Genomic DNA, 23020 nt, shown 5'->3' with positions numbered 1-23020 from the left:
GTTTATTTTTTCAAATTCATGCACCATATCAATTCATCAGGGATGTCTAGCCAAATGATATGTGCATCGGGGTTGTTTTAGTTCTTTCATGTCTCATGAGTTGGGTTGCTCTGGGTGTATTTTTCATACATTATGTGCTTTTAAGAGTCTTTTGAAATATGTACTGTTAAACTGATTACCATTGTGTGAAGTATTTTGCATGTTTTAAAGTTAGAAAAATAGTCTTTTTTCAGATACCTGGAAGTGCTCTGGCAGTAGCTACTTTTAATGTTTGCAGATGCACTTATTTTGACAATGATTCAAGCACTACAATTATATAGATTATTCCAACCATACTCTTAGGTAAGGGCTGTACAGGGCTACTACTGCTAGATCCAACAAAGCTTTAAGGATATTTTTTGTATTTTAGTAATAGTGAAGCAGCTTTTCTGTTTTCACATAAGAGACAATACTGAATAATGGATTACAATATCCTCCTCATATTCTTAATGCAATGTAGTTATTTAATTGTTTTAATCATTTCCTGATTCCAATGTATTCACCATGATGATGGATATACTGTATTAATGTGTGCACTACATGCCAAGGTACACAAGTCCTCCACTTCATGCTCTATGTATGATTCTGTCAGCATAATATCACATAATGAAATAATCATTTATTGCTTTTATCCTTGGGTAAACAAATTTCCTGCACAGAGTGCATCATCACATTTGATGTAAAATAGGTCAATTGCTCATTCATAATTACATTTCATAAGTTTTTGTTATGACACCCCACATTCAGAAATTGAATTTGGAACTTGTTTCACGGCCCTATAAACTCATGCACATTGGATATGGTATCAGGTATGACATTCTTTTATCCCTTTACACATTTGATTTCAAAATAAAATTCATCACATTAGATGGTAGTGAAGAATTTTATTATTCATAAGAAAAGTTCTTGCTTGTTATCTGTTTACGTGATAGTATTTCTGCATGCTGGGAGCTACCAAAGTCTTTTGAATCCTCAACTAGTATCAAGACCTTCTTTCTCTGTCACTGAATAATTAAATTTATGTTTGTTTAGTTCAGAGTATGACTAGCAAATGCATTGCGGGGTCGTTTCCATTTTTGTTATCTGATTTTCCATGCAAGACCTTGCATCCCAAACCATAACCTGAGATTTTAGTGGAGATATGAAATATTTCATCCTGGGATGGTTAAATACCTTGGCATTTATCAGGTGCTCTTTAATCTCATGGAAGTCATTACTTTTGTTCTCATCCCAGCTTTATGGTGACTTTTATTCCAATAGACACACAATAAAAGATTGTTAATGTAGTTCACTGTTAAAGATTTTTGACAAAAGTCTAGCATTCTTAAAGTGAATTAAGAATCACTGTTATTCTCTCTGGAACAGTTCAGGCTCCTTTGCCATGTATAATATGTACCAAAAATTTAATCTCTTTCCTTCCAGAGGAAGACTTAGACAAGGTAACTGTAATTCCCTCCCGATCGTGCTTCCCACATTAGAATAATACGTTCATAAACCATGTGTTTGAATCAATAACCAGATCATCAACATATAAAATAGCCTTTTATAATAATGAGTTCTCAAATATCATTTCTTACACTTTTGAATGCAGATACAAAAACACTTTGATTAATAGACTGAGATTCAAACTGATAAGACCACACCACTTCTTGAACAAAAAGATTCGATACGGTCATGAATTGGGATGAACTGACCCCTACTAGTAGCCCACAATCAATTCCATAGTATTGCTGTACAATGTACCATTCAATTTGGCCTATCCATTTTGTAATTTGATTTAATGTTCTGGTAATGAAAACTAAATGAACTCCTCTACTTGGTTTTTAATGCTAACAGAGAGTTGTTGTATGCACTGTATGACCTTGTAGTGACTGCCTTTTCCAACATTTTCTCAGTTTCAACAGTTCAAAATAGTTCAAATGGCTCTGAGCACTATGGGACTTAACATCTGAGGTCATCAGTCCCCTAGAACTTAGAACTACTTAAACCTAACTAACCTAAGGACATCACACACATCCATGCCCGAGGCAGGCTTCGAACCTGCGACCGTAGCAGTCGCGCGGTTCCGGACTGCAGCGCCTAGAACCGCTCAGCCACCGCAGCTGGCAGTTTCAACAGTTGTGGCTCCCTTTAAAGATAGAGCAATTTCAGGAATGGTTTACTGTTTTGTAACTTGTCTTTAGATGCATATCCACCTATAAATCCAAGCTGCACAGCGAGAATTTCTTTATATTTTTTCATAAATTATGTAAGTCCTTCTTTTCTTTTTTCACATATTCATTTACTTTCTTTTGACCTGTTAGGTATAAAGTCAGTAATATTTCCATTGTTTCTGTTACATTTACATCCTCCAGTTCATATTTTACTATGAAGAGGGTAGTACATCCTCAAACAATGGAAATTCTGGAATGGAATAACAACAATACTATGGAAAGGATAGATTGCTACTCACCATATACGTTTCAGCTTTCAACTGCAAGGCCTTCTTCTGAAGAAGAAAACACACACACACACACACACACACACACACACACACACACACACACACACAATCACAGATGCACAACTCACACACAAATGACCACAGTCTCTGACTACTGAGGCTGGTCTGAGTAGTAATTGCAAGTGGAGGGAGGAGCAATTAGACAGTGAGGTAAGGAGGAAGCATGCAGTGAGAAGGAGACGGAACATCAGGATGGTGTGGGGGAAGATGTAGTGCAGCTTGTGGTAGTGCGAAGGGATTTGTGAACAGGAACAGGGTAGGGCTACTAGGTGAGCCAAGAGGTTTGGGTTAAACGGGAGGAGAGAAGTAGAGAAGGAGAAAAGAACTAGTGATGGCAGATATCCACCATCTTGTATTTAGTTCAGTTCATTGATCAGTATGGATTGCAAAAGAAAATCTATGTATTATATAAAGGAGAACTTTTCAGGAAGACACAGATGTAAAACTTGCAAAGAAATCAATGCTACCACCTGATGATGGGCTCAGACCCGAAACTAGTAATGGTACAATAAAATCCATTCAAACAAAACTTGTACCTGGTTGCAATATTTCCTACAGTGTAAGTTATAGATGTGCTGGCATTCATGTAACTGAAATATCTGCTGTATTGTAAACTAGTAAGAATTTCCCTTTAATGTGCCAGCCATTACACACTGAATGTATTGGCCCCTGAGAATATTGCCCGTATTTTCGACTACTCTTTTCCTACGATGTTAGCTTTTGCATCAGTCCCATTCTAAACAGGGCAGGGAATACCACAGCACAATTTTTGTAACTCTTGTACTGCATGAAGGTCCCCTATTGAGTAATTCTATAATTAATTAGTAACTGGAAATAAGCAAAATAAACAAATTTCTTCATTTTTAGATCACCTATATTACCAGATTTAATATATTGTCATCCACAGTTGTTTTACAGTTTGAATTCCTTTTACATTTCTTATAGCTTAGTGTATGTAGATCAGGGAGCTTAAAATAAATTTGTCTTACTATTGTTTAGTTTTAAATTTACATTTTATAATAGTGATTTCTGAACTTTCCTTGTACAGTAAGTCTTATACATAGAACTGTTTGACAGACGAGAAACCCATTTGCAGTACAGCCACATTTAAGAAAATGTTTTGATGCTATTGCAAAACTGGAATTTGGTGTACACGAGAAGGAGGGAGAATCTGGTGAAACAGCCGCAACAGTAATGACTACTGACATTGTAGCAATGATATCACCAGAAGGAGAGAGAGTAGCTCTTGGACAGGTTTGCTTCTGATTTTTACTGTTGTTTATTAAGCCAAAAGTAGTTAAGAACGTTTTCCTTTTTAGAGTTTTGAAAAAACACAGATAGATTGCAACATATATCTGAGTTTACAATAATTTTTTTGATTTTAAATATGAAATTTCATTGAATATTGTTCACTTATTTGATAAAGTCAAGAATACTTGCATATGAAAAGAACCTGTAGTCTGCCTCTCTACTTTATCTTATATTTTGATGGTTATCTTTAGTTTTATTCTTGGTATAATTCTCATTGATAAACAGGCACAAAAATCTAATGTTGGGTCCAGTATATGTTCCTAACAATGACTAAAAGTAGGCATTTAGTGACAAAGATATTCAGCCAATGTAAACAAGAGTAGTAGTGGTTCATTCCCCTACATATTATCAGGTATAACATATGTGAATCCAGAAAAAATGTACCTTTGGCCATAAAATAAATAATAGTAATGTTATGAAACTTCTGGCAGATTAAAATTGTGTGCCAGACAGACATGAACTCAGGACCTTTGCCCTTCCTGTGCAAGTGTCTACCAGCTGAACTACCCAAGAATGACTCAGGACCCATCCTCACAGCTTTACTTCCGACAGTATATCATCTCTTTCTTCCAAACTTCAATGAAGCTCTCCTTTGAAACTTGCAAGACTAGCACTCATGGAAGAATGGATGGTGTGGAGACATGGCTTAGCCACAGCTTGGGGAATGTTTCCAGAATGAGGTATTCACTCTGCAGGGTAAGAGATGAAGTTGTGACAGAAGTGAAAATGTGAGGACAAGTTGTGAGTCATGCTTGAGCAGCTCATTTCCTAGAGCACTTACCCGCAGAGGTCTCGAGTTTCAGTCTCAGTCTGGCACACAGTTTTCATCCACCAGGAAGTTTCATATTAGCACACACTCCACTGCTGAGTGAAAATCTCATTCTGGAATAATAATGTTAATTAATAATAATGGCCATACTAAAAATGTGTGGTTAATTTTAAAGTTTGTTGGCATCATTCTGTGTCTATGAGGCAACTATACAACTCTCCCATTGCACAAGAACTTTTGCCCTCCTTCCTGAAAATTAATTGAACTGCAAACAGAAAAGGCTGGAAAAATGAAAGTGTGATCAGTACACTGTGGTTGTGGCTTACTACATGATTTTTTTAAAATCTTAATGTAAATAATTTAGAAGTAGAGACCACTCACCAAATAACAGAAGCACTGAGTCATCAACAGGCACGCACAAAAGGGAAGGAAACCTTGCTAGCTTTCAGTAATAAATCCCCCATTCCCAACCTCTTGCAAGGTTCAAGGCTTTCCCAATACGCCAACCTAGCACTTCCTGCTCCATTTATGCTGCAGGCTCATCAGTGGCAGGGCTGCTTGTGAAAGCAGACTTCTCATATACCAACTCTTTTGCAATCACTGCACAGCATGTGGTGTTGGTATGACAAAAAACCAGATGTACATGAGACTGAACGGCCTCTGCCAATCTGTGGGTAAGAACAGAGTTTATCACCCAGTGTCATAACACACGGCTAAGCACAGAATGCTTGATTTCAATGGCTGCTCCAGAAGATGAACTATTGCAATCCTACCCTCTACTTTTCTGAAATATGCAGACTGCAGTTATCCTTACAAAAGGTCCTTCACTTGCGTAACCCTTCTGAGCTCAGTCTCCATTAACACACAGTTGCCACACCGTCCACCCAAAAGTTTCTTTGTTCTCTGCCCTATCAGCCCTTCCCAATTTATGTCGCTTTTGTCCTGTGCTTTCCCCCCCCCCCCCCCCCCCCCCCCCCCGGTCTGGCACTTGTGCATCACATGTCTACCCATGCACCTGCCAAACCTCCCTTCGACATTCCTAACCAGAAAACAGTCTATTTCCCTCTCGAAGCTACTAGCTACTTACCCCCGACAACTCTTTCTGCTGCCCACCTCTCTTTCCCTCTACACGCCTCACCTTACACAACCCGGACCCTTCGGTCCACCTGCCAAACTGTAATCTCTGCATTGTGTATCCAGCTGGCACCATGTGAGGGTGCAAGTTTGTGCCTGCATGTGTGCAGGTGTGTGTATTTGTACTCCAGCTCAAGAAAGGATATATTTCCGAAAGCAAGCAAAGTTTTCTTGTCTTTTTTGTGTGCTTGCCAATGACTCAACAACTCTGCTATTAGGTGAGTTGTCTCCTTTACTCCTAAATTATTTACATTTACCAGAATTTTCCTAGTGAGTGAAACAACAGATTCTTCACAGTTCAGCATTTGAGCTATAAATATGAAAGTTTGCAAAACTAATTTAAAAGTTCTCTTCATTTGTGATGAAAATCATCATAAGCATTATAAATTCATTCTATATAAATATTATGGTTCTGCAAACTCATACAAGAATTTACTGTCTTGGATTTCAGAGTTAGAGTGTGAAAAAATTCACTATAGAAAACTTTTCTGAATCCACAAGCATGTGAAGAAATTTTAGAAGTCCTTAGATCTATTGCATTAAAAATGTTTAACAGTTTTGGGAGTGACTGGTGTGCCACAGACACGAAGCATTACGTCTGTGAGCTCAAAGAACAGGTTGATGCAGGCCAAAACCCAGCCACACACAAAGAGGCCATCTCCTTGTGGACTATGCCTACCTGCATGGGACCGATGACCGTAGCAGTCTGGTCCCTTTAATCCCACAAACCAACCAACCTACCTGCATCTGGATTTATGCTGCACTGTGCCTGTCATGTTACAGCTGCTGATTTTCTGAAAAATAAAGCAACATAAACAGCAGTAAAAAGGTCCCTCAAAATCTGAAGAAGAAAGAAGAAATACCTGTTATATCACCCAGTCACAGAGAAGATTTGCCAGCAACATGAGTGACATAAATATGTATTCTTATAGCCATGGATGCAGCCCTATGTTGATTCTCAATCATAACAACTTAAAAACAATAATTGTCATTTGTGTTAATTAGCCATTGAGAAAGTGGGTGCGAAAACTGTGCTCTACACCGGAAGTGGACTTTCTTGCACTCAAATTTGTTTTCTCTCTCTCTCTCTCTCTCTCTTTCTCACTCTCCTGACAGAAATAGTAAATTGAACTCATGGGTATCTGAATATTCTGTAACTCACATTTATTTATTTTCACTGTTTTACTAAAATAATTACTTAGAATTTCTTAAATGTTAAATAAGAGTACAGGTACACAAACCAACATAGCAATTGCCACCTGGGTATATACCCTTGCATAACTGAGAAAGAATTAGAAGTGCAAATTATGTGTATTGGAATAAGGAAGTGAACTCTGTCCACAACCTATAGAAAGTGTTGGACACATCCAAGAAGTAGAAAACAATTGTTAATGATTCATCACAATCTCACATTTATTTTTCATTTTTCTTTCCTTCTTCTTTTCTTTTTTAAAACAAATAAAAATAAAAAAGAAACTGACATGATTAATTAAACTCATGGGCATTGGAATACATTCTATGGTCTCAATTTAAAATATGCAGGGAAAGCTAGTTTTACAAAGCAGAATTTAAACTACATGGCAGTCCAAAATCCTCCTGTTTGACAATGGAAAATACTACCTATTGAGCTTATTAACATACACATTGTTATTTAAACTGTATACAGTTCCCCTGGTGGAGACTACGAGAATTTCTTGTTTAAACTTTAAAGAGTGCTATGCATCTTAGAATCAGCAAAAAAGAATACCATATATGGTGATTTTAATTGATTTTCTGAAACCCTGAGATTACTGGTAATGAATTACTGTGGATGACAAAGAGTTTAAATTTAATCAGCACAGTGGACATATCAACAAAAATCTCTAGGGACACTAAAACAACATTAGATCGTAATTTTGTTCAATAAACCATCTCTCAGTACAATACTAGTTTATAATATATGGGCTACAGTGATCATGAAACCCTGTTGTCAACAATAGAATTATGTTCAGAGAAAAGGCTACCCATTAAAATCTGTACATGCAAGAACCTTAGTGATGACAAAATTAAACTTCTGTTATTTACTAACATGAAAACCAGGGTAAAATGTTCAATGAGACAGATGTAAATTGCTTGTTCAATAACATTAATGCCATATGCACGTATTATATTGACGTAGCCCAGCTGAGAACTATAGACTGAAACCAGCTGTAAACAGAACATTATAACTGGTACAAAAATCTCAAATGCACGAAAAAAGTTCTACATTCATACAAAAATCAAACCTTGTCTAATTTAAATGCAAATTATATCAAACAGTACAGTAAGATATACCACAATGTTATTAAAGATCCCAAAAAAGGGTAATGATGAATCCATCTCCAAATCAAAGAGCAAGATATAGGTCTCATGGAACACCATCAGATTTGAAACACTCACAAAACCAATGACAAAAGAAATTATTAGCATAAATGTAGAAGATGCACAAGTATCTGATACCAGCTCAGTAGGTGATATTTTTAATGAAAACTTTACCGAAGTGGAAAATAATATGATTCTAAATAACCTTATAACTCTCAATACACACCACTCTGAAAATGGCAAAACATCCAGAGGAACAGTATTTTTGAAACAGGTCATACAAGATGAGCTGAAAATGGCAGTTGGCTCACTAAAGTGATTTTCATTTGGTTTTATTGGTTATACAGATTGCATAATAAAATGAATGTGACTTGATACTGTAGAACGTTTGAAGCATATTTTAACCACTTCTTTTGCATAGGTATTTTTTCCAGTGCTTGCATGCTGTTTGTGCCTTTTACATACCATACTTAGCATAGTAACAACACTAAATATGAAAAATACCAATAACTTGAGTGGCCTTTGTACCTGTCTCAGAGCACTGTGACTGCTAAACATTTACATGTCTGGGAATTATTTGTAACTCATGTCCACAAAATCTGTAAATCTCTTATCATATGATTGGAACATTGGAGGTCCAAGAGGTAAATATGTATTTCAGGTAGTCAGTAATGTAAAATCTCTCGTGTCGACTTCAAATGATATTGTTGTAAGTTCATTAGTCTATTAGTAATTTCTGATGGTTGCCTAATTCTTGGTTGTATAGCATTTCGGTTGTATGCAAGAGTCACTGTGGTTCAGCGATCATCTCATGTGTGATGCAGAGGAATGATAGGCACTGTTGATGTGACCACAGTTTTTACATTGAAAATCAAATATCATTCTTCTGAGGATAATTGTGCTATGGGTTATTTATAAAATAGTCAGGGCATGAAATTAATAGAATTAAGTTAGTAGGTAATGAGGAACTAATGTGACTGGGATTGTATGATGAGAATGACCGCAATCTTGAACAACAGAGTGTAGAAGTTGTTTGCCTGTGTTGCTCATCACCTGAATAGTTGAGCAAACCTTACTATTTCCTACTGCTATTATCTGAGACGCACATTTCTGTGCCATCAGTTTTGGCCATATGCAGAGCTTTGTGGCATGTTTGTCAGTAACTTACAGATTCATGACTGAATGCTAAATGTTGGGCTGTGTGAAGTACTTCTTCCCAGTTGTTTGTGGAAACTGTAAAGCCTGAGAAGACCTATCTTTGTCGACTGGACAGTGTGTAACCCAGTCTCTGATGAGAAATAGGGCTTATAATTGCCTGTGTTGTTCATTTGCACATGTGAAGCTGCAGTGATGGCTTATCTCTCTAAAGTTTTTGATACTGGTTAAATTCTAGTTTGAAGGCAACTGTGCATGTAATTTGTGACTATTACAGTGTCAAAGGATATTACCAGTTTTGAACAATGATAAATATTGTCATCTGGAATGCATAACTTCTGGAAATGACAAATTGCTTCCTACAGTGATCAAGACAACAAGAGTGACATTTTAAGATCAGTATCACTTACCTTGAAAGTCATTAAATAACATTCTAGTCAGTATGGATACATCTCCCAGTGAACAAACCCATCATTTGAGCATGGGAATGGTGGAGCTACAGGTAGACCCAAAAATGTATTCAGTGACATTGCAGTCCTGTGTTGCACACTTGTTGTTTGCCACTGATGACATACCTCTTGAGTTGTGAGTGGTTGTTGCTGAACTGCAAACTGCAATACTAGTATCATACATCTCGAGCTGCAGTCAGTTGTTGTTGAGCTGCAAACTGATGTCTTTGCTTCCATCTTAATGCATCATATATCTGTAGAGACTTGCACTGCTGTGCTATTTGACAAACATACTTGGAACAGTGTAAGGGGTGCAGTAGTTCAGAACTTACAGAGGTTCTGTGTGCCATGATGTCCATAAGCAACAGTCTTTCTAAATCAAAGGACACAATAGCTGTTTTCTTTTCCTGCTGAAGGGAAAGTTAGGTATTTCTTCTACATTATAGACTTTACATGAAGCCTTTCTATCAATTACTTTCCACCTATGGTTCAAAGTGATGAAATCAAGTTCTCTCCTTCATCACAGTTCTTGCAAGGAAGCCATTTCTAGAATTTTTTTACTGTTCTGAAAGATCATTGCAAACTGGATTCTGTGTTTCTTTGTGAGCATCCGTCAACATTCTCAGAACTCACCTGGTGTAAATCATTTTCATCTTCATCTGTCTCAATATTCTGCACACACTCACTTCTCTTACTCCCACTTTGACTGACAGGTCATTCACACTTATCTTTTTTTACCTAAAATCAATCTGTTAGTACACTGTACAGTGTTCAGTCTGCTACTAGTTAGTTAGTTACATATTTCAGAGATCTTTTGAAAGATTCTTTTATTGAAATGATGTGGAATGAGTCCATTTACAGGATATGTATACATGATTAGTGTTAACATTAATGAACACATTATAACTTTAGTCCTACTCATGTAACTACACATGAAGACTAGCTTTTTTTTTACAGGCTACCAGTTTTTTTAATAAAAATTCGCCAGTGGAATAGATTAAATTGTCTCGGAGAAATGAAGTTAGCTGTAAAACTTGCTTTGCTATCTATCAGACTTTTATGTTATTGGGCAAATAATCAAAAAATTTTGTTGGTGCGTATTTAACTCCTTTAATAATGGGTAGTAAAGGCCATTTTTCCACTCATGTTGTATGTATGGATATCATTGTTCTTCTCAAATTGTGGTGCATTACTTACTATGAATTTCATTAGCAGTCATATGAGTCGCTCATTTCCAAAACGTCCGTTATCCATTTTTTTTTTGGAAATTGATTTATTGTGAGCATAGCATTCATCAATTTTTTTTCATTATATTAAACTACTTTTTTCATTCAAAACATCCTGAAATATGCCTATTTAGTTTCAGAATGTTCCTTATCCAATTCAGCATGGCTGACTCATCTACTGTTAATTTTTGTAACAAAACAATCTATATCCTTTGCCTTTTTTTTTTTTTTTTCCTGAAGTGGCTCTTACACACAGTGCAGCTACCAACCATTTTAAGGAATAGGGTAATTTAATATTATTATGTAGGGTATTTTTCCAGTGAAACGTGTTGTGGTAGAACTGGCGGTCAGTTGAAGCTAAGTCTTGTTTACTGTTGACAACAGGTTATGTTTTTGTTCATTGTGAAGTTGATGCTTGTTTAGTGTGTTCACCCTGGTGGTTTTCTAGTTTTTACTGTCAAAATTCTTACCAATAATTGAAATTAGGCTGTTTTTAAGTGTTCTTCTGTGTTTAAAGTGAGCAGCTTGTTTTAAAAGTGCACTGTCATAGGCCTAAAAGTTGATAAACTTTGTGGTTAACCAATGAAGGAACTACAACCTTAAACTACTGAACAACAGGTTATGGAAGGACCGAAGATAACATCCATGCCAGAAGAGCAGAAGAAGAAAACATATGAAGAACCCAGATAAATGGAAAAAGACAATAGAGAAGCAGAAGCTCTACACATCAAAGGCTTTGCCACGACTACCACAGTGCCTTCATTCTGATATAGTTTTTAAGTGTAATCAGCTTACAATGCAAGATCTTCATAAGTTTCATGGAGGTTTTTATTCTTCTAAGAATAAAATTTAGCAAGATAACTATATACTTAAATATATCATGAGTGAAAGACCTAAACAGAGGAGAACTAATGAAGATGATTGGAAACAAATCACTGAAAATTGGAATCGCTGTCTAATCCCACATACCAAATCTGGAAATGCTTCTTTGGTTTGGGTATGTAAGAAATCCTTTTGTGGCATACTTGGCGTTAGTGAGAAAAGAAATCAACGAGTTTGTAAGAAATATTTCCACTCCAGAAATCTAGCTGTTGAGATTAGAGGAGGAGACAATAAGCCTGAGCTGTTTGAGTCTTAAAGGCATTCTGTAAAGTCATTCTGCCCACTTAAAAAACATTATTGCAGAAACACCAGAATTACAGGACAGTATTTTTCGAGCCATCTTTCAATAAGTAAGTTTCAGAAGGCTTACAATTAAAGAGTAGAAAATGATCCTCAAATTCCATATTCATATTTCTATGAAATATTTGTCAAAGATTATGACTTAAGTGTTGGCTCTCGTGGTGTGGACAAGTGCTCCAAATGCATCCAGTTTCTGTTGAAATTAGACAGCAGGGACAAATATGTTGAAAAAGAGGGCAGAAACATTCTTTAATTTACTGAAAACTGAAAATTAAAACGAAATTACCCTATCCTTTGACTGCCAAAAGAACTTGGTTTTACCCAAAATCCCTGATCAGACAGCTTACTATAGTCGACAGCGTTATCTATTTAACTTTAGTTCAAATGGTTCAAATGGCTCTGAGCACTATGGGACTCAACTGCTGAGGTCATTAGTCCCCTAGAACTTACAACTAGTTAAACCTAACTAACCTAAGGACATCACAAACATCCATGCCCGAGGCAGGATTCGAACCTGCGACCGTAGCGGTCTTGCGGTTCCAGACTGCAGCGCCTTTAACCGCACGGCCACTTCGGCCGGCGTTTAACTTTAGTATCTGCCAAGGTACATGTAAAGATAAGCAGACAAAAGGCCGTGTTTTTATATATCACTGAACAGAATCAGACTTAAAAAAAGGTTCAAATGAAATTGCATCAGCAAGGCTAAAAAGTACTTGCTTGGAAGAAGTGACCACTGTAATGCTTTTTCCCATGGTTGTGGAGGATAAAACCGGAAGAGTTCAATGATGATTATGCTTCAGTACTAGTTGGTAAATAAAGTGCCGCCAAATATTAAAGACATTGTTTTAGTATTCCCTGTACCACGTCATTCTTATATGCTGCCTGATTGTGTACTTCCCTGAATTGAGAGGGAAATTGAAAGTTATGACACTATTATTTAGCCTGAGAAATACATTTAAATCTTTAAGGAATGTGGAACTGTTTTCAGTATGACTCAGAGCTTTAATATTTTTGACTGGAAGAAGGTATGTGAAAATTACCAAAATAAGCCTGGAAATTGGCACTTTAAATTTTCGACTGCTAAAAGATTTATTATACCACGAGGCATTGAGCCAACCTGTGAAGTACTTGTTGCAAGTGAACCTTAGTGCAACACCAATCTTGGGAAGGTGAAAAAAGTACTCAAACCTTGATTTAAAGTTCAAAACTTTGAACTACCATTAGTACTACCTGGAGTAACAGTAAAAGAACTGAAAGTGAAAGATGTCAACAAGCTTCTGACTCTTCACTTTGAGGAAAACTGGCCTCAAAATGAAGATGTGGCCTTCTACAAAAATATTATGTTCCACCCAGTACAGAATAGACCTGAAGAAGAATCTGAAGATGAAAACGCCAGTGGACACATGGACAATGAAAATGGCTTTTAATTACTTTACAGCAGTTAATAGAACAAATCCAGATTTAAATAAGTAAATGAATAACGTTAAGGCACTTTTAAAATGTTTTCTGTGATGTGTGTAGGTTTAATGTAATTATATTTTTTAATAATTTTCTGGTAAATGTATGTTTCTATCTATTTCCCTAACTTAACCAGAAATTATTTCAGTTTTTTTAAAAATACATACAGACATTGTTTCCACAAAAATTAAATTATATGCATTTACTAAACAAACACATTTTATAATTTTTCACCTGTTTTCTTTTTCAAACTGTCTCTTATCCAAAGTTTTTATTTCCAAAATGTCTCTTTTCCGTATTTTGGTTCCAAAATGTCCCTTATACAACAGCTTTTTATTTGTAACAAAATTTTGAAATAAGTTATTTTTATGATTTTTTTAATAAAAAAATAGATAACTAAGAAACATGCAGAGAAAATTTCAAGTTTATACATACAACAGGAATTGTTAAATATGTTTTTCACTAATTACCGAAATTTATGCTGATTGGATAAAGGACATTTAGGAACTGAGCAACTCATATGTATTGTGACTGCACAGTCAATATCCCTATCTCCTACATCAGGTGTTGATATGACTGTTTGTTGAACAGGACTGAATATACAGGGTGGTCCAAAAGTCTGGAAACACCCTCACAAAATTCAAATGGAGTAGCAAACAAGGAAACAGAATCCCTACACACGAGGAACGGGAAGGGGGAAACTTTATAGGCTCTTCCACCGACATGGCGGCCATCTTGAAAGCCCCCATCTTGGATTCAACTCCAAAATTTCAAATGGGAATGTGGTCATGTGACATATAAAACAGATAGAGAATTTCATCAGAAAAACAATGCCATTGTTATTTTAAACATAGCTTTATTCATTCTCCTGTTATAGCCAGTAACATGTGGCAGTGGTGGGATGCTCGGCAGCATGTGTTATGTGCCGAAGAGACATTACGCCGATGTTACACGGTTCCGAGAGACCACCAACAGTCATAGGAATGGCTCGATATGTTGTCCATTATGTTGGATTGTTAATGCTATCCTCCAAACCCAGTCCTGATGAACTTTGACCAACACATCTGGCTGAATTAGACCACACGCATCAACAATGCGTTGCTTTAGATGATGCAAATCCTGTATTTGCACAGAATAAACCAGTGCTTTGACATGACCCCAAAGATGAAAATCCAAAGGAGTCAAATCTGGTGTACGTGGTGGCCACTCCACAGCACCCCTACGACCAATCCACTTTTGAGGGAACTGCACATCCAGGCATGTTCGCACATTGTGCCCATAATGTGGTGGGGCTCCCTCATGCTGGAAGAATTCCGGAAATGTTTCATCCTCCGTTAACAACGACGGAAACACTTCTTCATCCAATGACCTCAGATAACCGTTGGCTGTTAATGTACCATCAATAAAAATGGTCCACCGACTTTGGTACCCCACACACCAACCCGGCCATCACTTTTTGTGAGTTGACTGTTTTGAAAGCATCAATCCAGTGTGGATTTGTGTTGAACCAGTATCTGTGATTCTGCTTGTTCACTTCACCATTGATAAAGAAATTGGCTTCATCACTGAACAGCACCTGATAGGGGAAATATGGGTTTATCCACAGCTGCTGTGTCACTTATTCTGCGAACTGTGCCTGACACTCTGGGTCATCCTCGTTCAGGTGTTGGAGCAGCTGAATTTTGCACGGGTGCCATTTGTGCTATGATTAAATTCGCAGTATGGACGTATGGCTAACCCCACATTCTTATGACAGGCGACGAGTACTCCATTGCGGACTCTTGCTAAATGATGCCAACACGCTCACTGTTGTTGCTTCATCGGTGGCAGATTTTGGTCTTCCAGCCTTAGGTTCATCTGTGACAGAACCTGTTGCTCAGAATTTGGCCAAAAGCTTGGCAACTGTGCTGTGAGTGGTGGGCTGCGTGGTTGGGTGACGACTGTTGAAATCCTCAGCAATGACCCGTGTGCTTCTTTTTCGTGGTATCAAGATGATTTCGATGCGTTCTTCATGTGTTAAGGACATTTTGTAACCTGTAAATAAGGAAACAATGATTAAAACGTTAGCATGAGTAAATGATACCTAACAGTCAAACACATGTAACATATCAGGCATGGGATAGTCACTTTGCTCCGTTTCAGACTCCATTTTATGACTTCTCAGTACGCAATACTAACGCTGCCGAGCGTTCCACTGCTGCTGCAAGTAATTGACTATAACACAAGAATGAATAAAGCTATGTTTAAAATAACAACAGCATTGTTTTTCTGGTGAAATTCTCTATCTGTTTTATATGTCACATGACCACATTCCCATTTGAAATTTTGGAGTTGAATCCAAGATGGCGGCTTTCAAGATGGCCACCATGTTGGCATAGCCTATAAAGTTTCCCCCTTCCTGTTCCTCATGTGCAGGGACTCTGTTTCCTTGTTTGCTACTCCATTTGGATTTTATCAGGGAGTTTCTGAACTTTTGGACCACCCTGTAGCTTGTTTCTTAAAAATTTAAGGAGCGTAAATTTTATGAGAACCACTTTATAGTTCTTTGGGAAATGCGATTAATCAACTCTTCCCTTGCTTTGTCTCTAATGCTATTACTTATTGCACTAGTATTGTCTGCAAAAAATACCAGTTCTGCTTGTTGCATGTCACGTGGAAGGCCATTCACATATATAAGGAATAGTAGTGGACCCGAAATAGAACCCTCTGGGATTCCTTTTGTAATATCCCCCCCCCCCCCAGTCATAAAAGTTTTCTACCCTTCCAACACTGTTTGAATTATTCAGCACAATCTTTTACATCCATTTTGTTAAGCATGATTCAAACCAGCTATACGTAAAGCCATCAGCTCTGTACAACTTGAGTTTTTTTTTAAAGACTGTAATACGACAACCACTTTTTGGGATTCTGTAACCTATTACAGTCTCATCTCCACTCTCCTGTACAGGGCATATATGTAACATTAGTAATTTACACCAATTTAAACTGTTGCATTGACATTGCCTACATTGTGTCTCACCAGTAAATAGAATGCAGGAGACATGTTTCTGGTCATCTGGATTCGAATACTGGGATACACCAAAGATTCTTTGTGTAACAACTTTGTTGTTTTGACATTGTCTACATCAGGCCTCACCAGTATATAAAATGAAGGAAACAGATTGGATCAAAAACTAATGTATCATCATAATTTACACACAACACAAACTACAGGCACATGGTAGGAATAAAACTGCTGTTGCAATTAAGGAGTAATTAATGATTAAAGTTCCTATACATCAAGTCATCAAGAGACATCTATTTTTATGTTTTTTAAGTCAGAAGTTGTTTGTTCTTCTAACAGAAACACAATGGAATATTGTCATATTCTCACGTCAATATACTATAACCTCAGAAGTTGTAACAAATTTGGAGAAAACAGTCAAATATTTGTGACAAGTAAGATTAAAAATTTAGTTGCTGTTCATTTCACTCACAACACTTTAAGCCATATTGTTGCATTCTAAGCTAACAAGAACCTGGTAATTCATGACGTATTCAGAAAAAACGACAAATATTTGTGACAACCAAAATTATAAATGTAATTGCTGTTCATTTCTATGCAGCAATTCCAGCTGTGCTGGTCCCAACCTAAACACAACTTTGCAATTCAAGACATATCCATAAAAACAGTCAAATAATAATACCAGAGAAGGAAAGTTGCTACTCGCCATATAGCGGAGATGCTGAGTAGCGATAGGCACAATTAAAAGATTCACACAAACATAGCTTTTGGCCATTAAGACCTTTGTCAGCAGTAGCACACATACACACACGCACACACGCACACACACTCATGCAGTACTGAGTGTAGTTTCAGCTCACTGAGACAGCAGACGGGTGTGCAAGTTGCATTTGCGTGTGTGTGCATGCGTGTGTGTCTGTGTGTCTACTGCTGACAAAGGCCTTAGTGACCGAAAGCAATGTTTGTGTGAATCTTTTTATTGTGCCTTTCATGACTCAGCATCTCTGCTATATTGTGAATAGCAACTTTCCTTCTCTGGTATTGTTACATTCCATCCATGATCTTCCATTGTTTGAAAACAGTCAAATATTCACTTTCAGTTCTAGAATTTCATTGCCTCTTTTCTGAATCTCGTTGGTTACATGAAACTGACACATTGGCAAGCTATGAGCAGTAGAGAAACATCATCATGCTGGCCCTGATCTAGTTCTTTGCCTCAGTTTGGTGATGGAAAGACGTGAGGCAGCCCCCCTTTTTAGTAAAAAGTGAAAACTTTAAGAGTGAGACCTAGGTGTAAATTCAGTAAGCAGATTCAAATAAATGTAGGTTGTAGTAATTATTCAGAGATGAAGAGGCTTGAGCAGGATAGAATAGTGTAAAGAGCTGTATTTCACAAGCCTTTGGACTGAAGATCACCATCACAACTGCAGAAATACTCCCAACCCTTTGTAATGCAAACTTTTTATTGTTGAGGTATCCTACCTTGAATGAATGTTGATATACACAAAAGAAATGTCAACAAAATATGTCTCTGTGCAATCTGGAAGACAATGTATTCACAAAATTACAGAATATAATTTTGAAAGTGAATTTTGAAAATTTTTTTTCCTATCATGATACATTTTATGAAATGCATTTGTGACACATCATATGAAATACTTAACTTAGCCTAGACTGTCCACTACATATTAACTCTCGTCACATCTGGACTTGGTGACATATAATGATTCATGTGTTGCATCTTTATAATTTAACTATTAAATGCTTTATTTCCAGGGTTTATATGCAAGAGGAAATGTTGAAGATTGGTTAGGGAAAGTTGAAGAATACATGTTCCTCACTCTTAGAAAGCGAATGAAATTTGCTATTGGTGACCACAACAATAATGAAAGAGAAGTTTGGGTGGTTTCCCATCCAGCACAGGTAAGAGCAATGATGCAATACATTACATGTCTGAGTAAGATACTTAAATTCTGCCAGACATTATTAACCAAAATCTATGTGGACATGTACATCAATCTGAAAGAGACAAGCATGTACAAAACTCCATGATCTTTGAGTCAACAGGACAAGTATATAATATGGTTTTCAAATGGAATTATAGTTTGTTTCTCCCTAATTTGCAAGTAAAACTGAACTCAGTGATTTCGGTGGTCTGTAGTAGTGTAGCTAAGCAAGTCAGATGATGGAATGCACTACACTTTGCCTCACTGCAATTAGAATTTAATTAAATAACTAATTTTTGATTTGAGACTGTTTTTAATTTACCTGGAAGATACTAACATTACTGGAAATGATTTTGAATATAGAGGAAAGGTGTGTATTATGGGAGAGTTCACTATTATGAGTCAGCTAGGTTCTGATTAAAATAAGTGCTCATCCCTGTCGGGGAGCATCAGAACTTGCTTTGCACGGTACCTCATGCATAGAGCAGTGGCAGTAGGATCATTATGCAGCTGGACATGGTGTAGAGTCTGTGATTTTAAATGTGTTGAACTTGATGTTTTTGGAATGCTTGTAGGGCTTTAATATTTGAAATTGGGTACCTGTTGCAGAAATAGTCATACAAATATGGTCTTCACTAAATACTCTTTCATTCTCCATAATGAAGTGTCCTTAAAACTGAGCTACAAAACTATGAGGCGAGATTTTTAGAGTGAGATGGCTTATCCTAATTCGCAATACCGTGAGTATCCTAATACAGGTCAGAATCGCAAATTAGGACACACTTTCTCATATTAGGATAACTTCAACTTGCCACTGTAGTAGCTGTAATTGGACTCATATTTTTACTAAGTGGACTGACAGTTTTGTGAACCTTGTGAACCCATTTGGTGACAATCCTGTTGTGCTAATACTTGATGGGCATCATATCACATTTTTGTGATAGACAAAGCATAAGACAACCATGTCTGCATCATCCGTTTATCACCCCATTCCAGTCGTAAAGTGCATCCTCTTGTGTGGAATTCATGGAACCATTAAAAATGCATTATCCCCAAGAAATATAAATCTGGTGCTCAAAGAACCCAGGACAAGTAATAACCTCATTTTTGATTATGAGATAGTTTGGAGCACCTTTCTCGAGACAGTAACTATGGAATATGCTATAAACAGCCTTCGAAAAATGAAACTCTTCCCACATAACAGGTGTATACTTAGAGGCAACAACTTTGCAGTTCACCAGGAGTTGGGCAAATTAGATGCAAACAATGGTGTAAATGTGAGCCCATATGGTGACTGGCTAACTCTGAGATGTAACAGCCCATTGAACCCATTTAAAACACATATTTTTCAATCCAATTTGAAATAAACGGAAATCACTCATGTAAACAAAAGGTGGATCTGTGCTTGAAGAATTATTACAATGAAACTGGTTTCTAAATTATAATTGTATTGAAGTGTATAGGTCTGGTAATTGGTAGGAACATTTTCCGAACCATGTATCTTTTGCATTTTATAAAAATAGAAAAAGTATTGTTAATATTTCATATTTTGAGTATTTGCGCACTCCTAAAATGTTAAATACTTGAAAATCCATATATGTATTTGCTCTATAAGAGCCAGTGCAACTGTTGAAATATTTCATTAATTTTGAGGCAACAATTTTAATTGTAATTTTATTAAAAAACTGTTTATAACAATACCGAGTATTGTTTGGAATTAATATATAAAGGGGCAGCCATGTTGACATTTTGCATCAGTGTCTTAAGAGATATGTGTCAGTGTTGTAAGCATCTCAGTATTTTTGAGTTTTGTCAATGTAACATAATAATTATGACGTGATATAAAATAAATGTTCTGAAACATAGTGTTAGTATTGGTCATTCTTGGTGTAAAAACCAAGTTACAGTGGACATGAAGGAACACAGTGCTGGTGGCAGCAGCAGATAAAAAGCAGTACACCCTACAAAATTATAAGAATTTTAATAATAATTTCACAGCTCCAAAATCGGCAAACCACATCAAGAGCCACCAGCTCGAGTGAAATCAGCATGTTCTGAATCTGCTAAGTAGCTAACATCATCTCCAAACAGGGAACATTTGGAATATTTCAAAGAGAAGAAAACTGTATTGGAATCAAAGGAGACAGAATCAAAAGTTTTATTCTTGAAAAAGAAAGATGTAAAACACAGGAACCATAATCTTCCAGTCATTAAGGGTCTCCTACGAATTTAATTGAGGACAATGCTACAGAGTGCAGTCTGCAGAAGAATACACTGGATGCATGTTCTACAGTGATTGCTTCTCTGAAGACTCAACATAGAGAAATGGGCACTGTGGAAGGAAAACTACTCTTGGGTTCCTGAAGAATGTTTACTTGAAAGGGAGATTTTGTAAGCCTTGGCTGTAGTTACTTGTGCACAATAAATACAGAAAATTTTGTAGAGGCAATAAGGAAGAGAATATAGTTATTTCAGAGTTTACTTGTTTCTATATTGGTAAATATTAAGTGATTTGTCTGGCTGCCCTATATTAGGACCATTTCCATATAAATTCACATTGACTTATTTCTTAATTTACATGTTTTAATTGTTAAGTAACATGAATCGAATCTATAAAATTTCAAGCACAATGATTTCAAATAGGTTTCCAGTTAATAAACATACAGCTGTATCAAATGTTTAGTGTAAAGTGTATTAATGTGAGATGATGTGAAAGTTTCTTGTCAGGGATAAGGCCAGTATGAAGTCCACTGCCCATTTGCATTAATTATATGCCTCATATGGTGAGGTCAGCCTCTGGTAATATTTCTCATCAACCAGAGCCTCTCCCACATATCCAGCACTAGGTCCCATAGTTGATTGGATGAGCATGGGGCTGGTGTTGGCCAACATAATTTCATGTGATGCTGCATTTTGGCCCATAAATTTTCAGTGGGATTCGAGTCTAGCATTCAAACCCACAAGCTGATCAGGTCGACATCAGCCTGTTGCGAAACGATTCAATTCATGTAAACTGGTGAGTGGTCCTCCTATAAGTGGATCACTCCATTGGGATAGTGGACCCTCACACTTGGCACCATAGTATCTTTCATGATGTGCACATAGTGATCTACAGCGAGATAACCATACTTTCAATGAAGTGTCCCTGCTCCATCTGATGGCAAGCACTCCCAGCATGAGACTGTGATGTGGCCAACTTGGGAGTGTTGTGCCACAGACTGTGCTCCCAGTGGCCTGTAAACCATCACCAGTCTCTCATTCACTGAGCTAAATATTGACTCATATGAAAAGATGATGTGGTGACAGTCATGGTCTACATTCAGCTCAGTGGAGACAAGCTTACAATGTTTGTGATCATGAGATAGGGTCTCTTTATTACTAGCATCATGAACTGTAACATCAGCAACCCATTAGCAATTGTGAATGGTTTGCAGGCTACTAGGAAATGGGTTCCATTCAGGACTTTGTGTTCAAAACAGGTGTCACTTAGCGCAGTGTCCTGCTGAGGCATTACCATCTTTCCTAAGCCTGACCCTTGATGCCAACTTGTTATCCCTGTCTTATGTCACCATTTTATCCATTTCTGGACATAGAGAATGTGAATGCTGTATGTGGGTGCTGCTTCATATGCAATGAAACCATCTTACTGAATGAGTGCCAGGGCACTCTCATGTGCCCAGCATATGCTGAGACATCTTGTCAGTAAATGACTGTTTGTCATATACCCATCTGTTGCACAGTGAGTTATCATGTTCGGCACATGTCTGTTATATTTGTATCATGCTTGCATATCATCAACAAACAATATAGTGCAAGAAATGGTATAGTATTTGGGGAATGAAAACCCTAATTACTTCAGTGAGGTTCCACAGCCTCAAATGCTGCCCTGTTGCTACCACATAACTATATAGATTTGCTATTATTTGTTTATTCGTGGCAAAAGCAACTCAGTGTTTCAAACAGATAAAAGTAAGTGCAGAGGTTGCCTAGAAAGTAATGCACCACTTATTTTTTCTCATACAAAAACAATGCTACTATTGCAAAATGTTGCATATGTATTATTTGAAGTCTCCTGAGTGAGTACATCAACTTTTCATTACCTCCAATAGATAGCGTAGCTGCAAGACAGTTTCAAAACAGCATCTTTAGGTTACGTACATTCCAAGCAATGTGCAATCGTTGAATTCTCACTGCAGAGAAAGAAGCTGTGGGGAATATGCACAAATGCTTGTGCAAAGTCTATGGAGCATCTACTGTTGACAGAAGTACAGTTAGTCACTGGGCACAGAGGGTGAGGTCATCAGAAGGTGGTTCGGTGGAGCTCCATGATTTGCAGCACTCGGGCAAACCATCCATGGCTGTCACACCAGACAAGTTGCAGCAAGCTGATGTTGTCATTTGTGAGGACAGACACATTACAACTTGGTAGTTGGTGCTTCATTTCTCAATCAGCAAAGAAAACATGGATGCAATTATCTGCACTTTTTGATATTTATAAGTGCGT

The 23020-nt window shown here is 37.1% G+C and overlaps 1 protein-coding gene across 1 annotated transcript in view; it reads left to right on the top strand.

Annotated features, from left to right (window-relative positions):
* LOC124613475 (dynein axonemal heavy chain 6-like) overlaps positions 1–23020 on the top strand; it is a 984594-nt gene that overhangs the window by 206481 nt on the left and 755093 nt on the right. The window contains exons 78-79 of the mRNA XM_047142181.1: positions 3620–3796; positions 18347–18493. Coding sequence (XP_046998137.1) covers positions 3620–3796; positions 18347–18493 — 324 coding nt within the window. The remainder of the gene's footprint in view (positions 1–3619; positions 3797–18346; positions 18494–23020) is intronic.

The sequence above is a fragment of the Schistocerca americana genome, chromosome 4 (assembly GCF_021461395.2).
Source record: "Schistocerca americana isolate TAMUIC-IGC-003095 chromosome 4, iqSchAmer2.1, whole genome shotgun sequence".
Taxonomy (NCBI): domain Eukaryota; kingdom Metazoa; phylum Arthropoda; class Insecta; order Orthoptera; family Acrididae; genus Schistocerca; species Schistocerca americana.
This window is presented reverse-complemented; position numbering and strand designations above follow the sequence as displayed.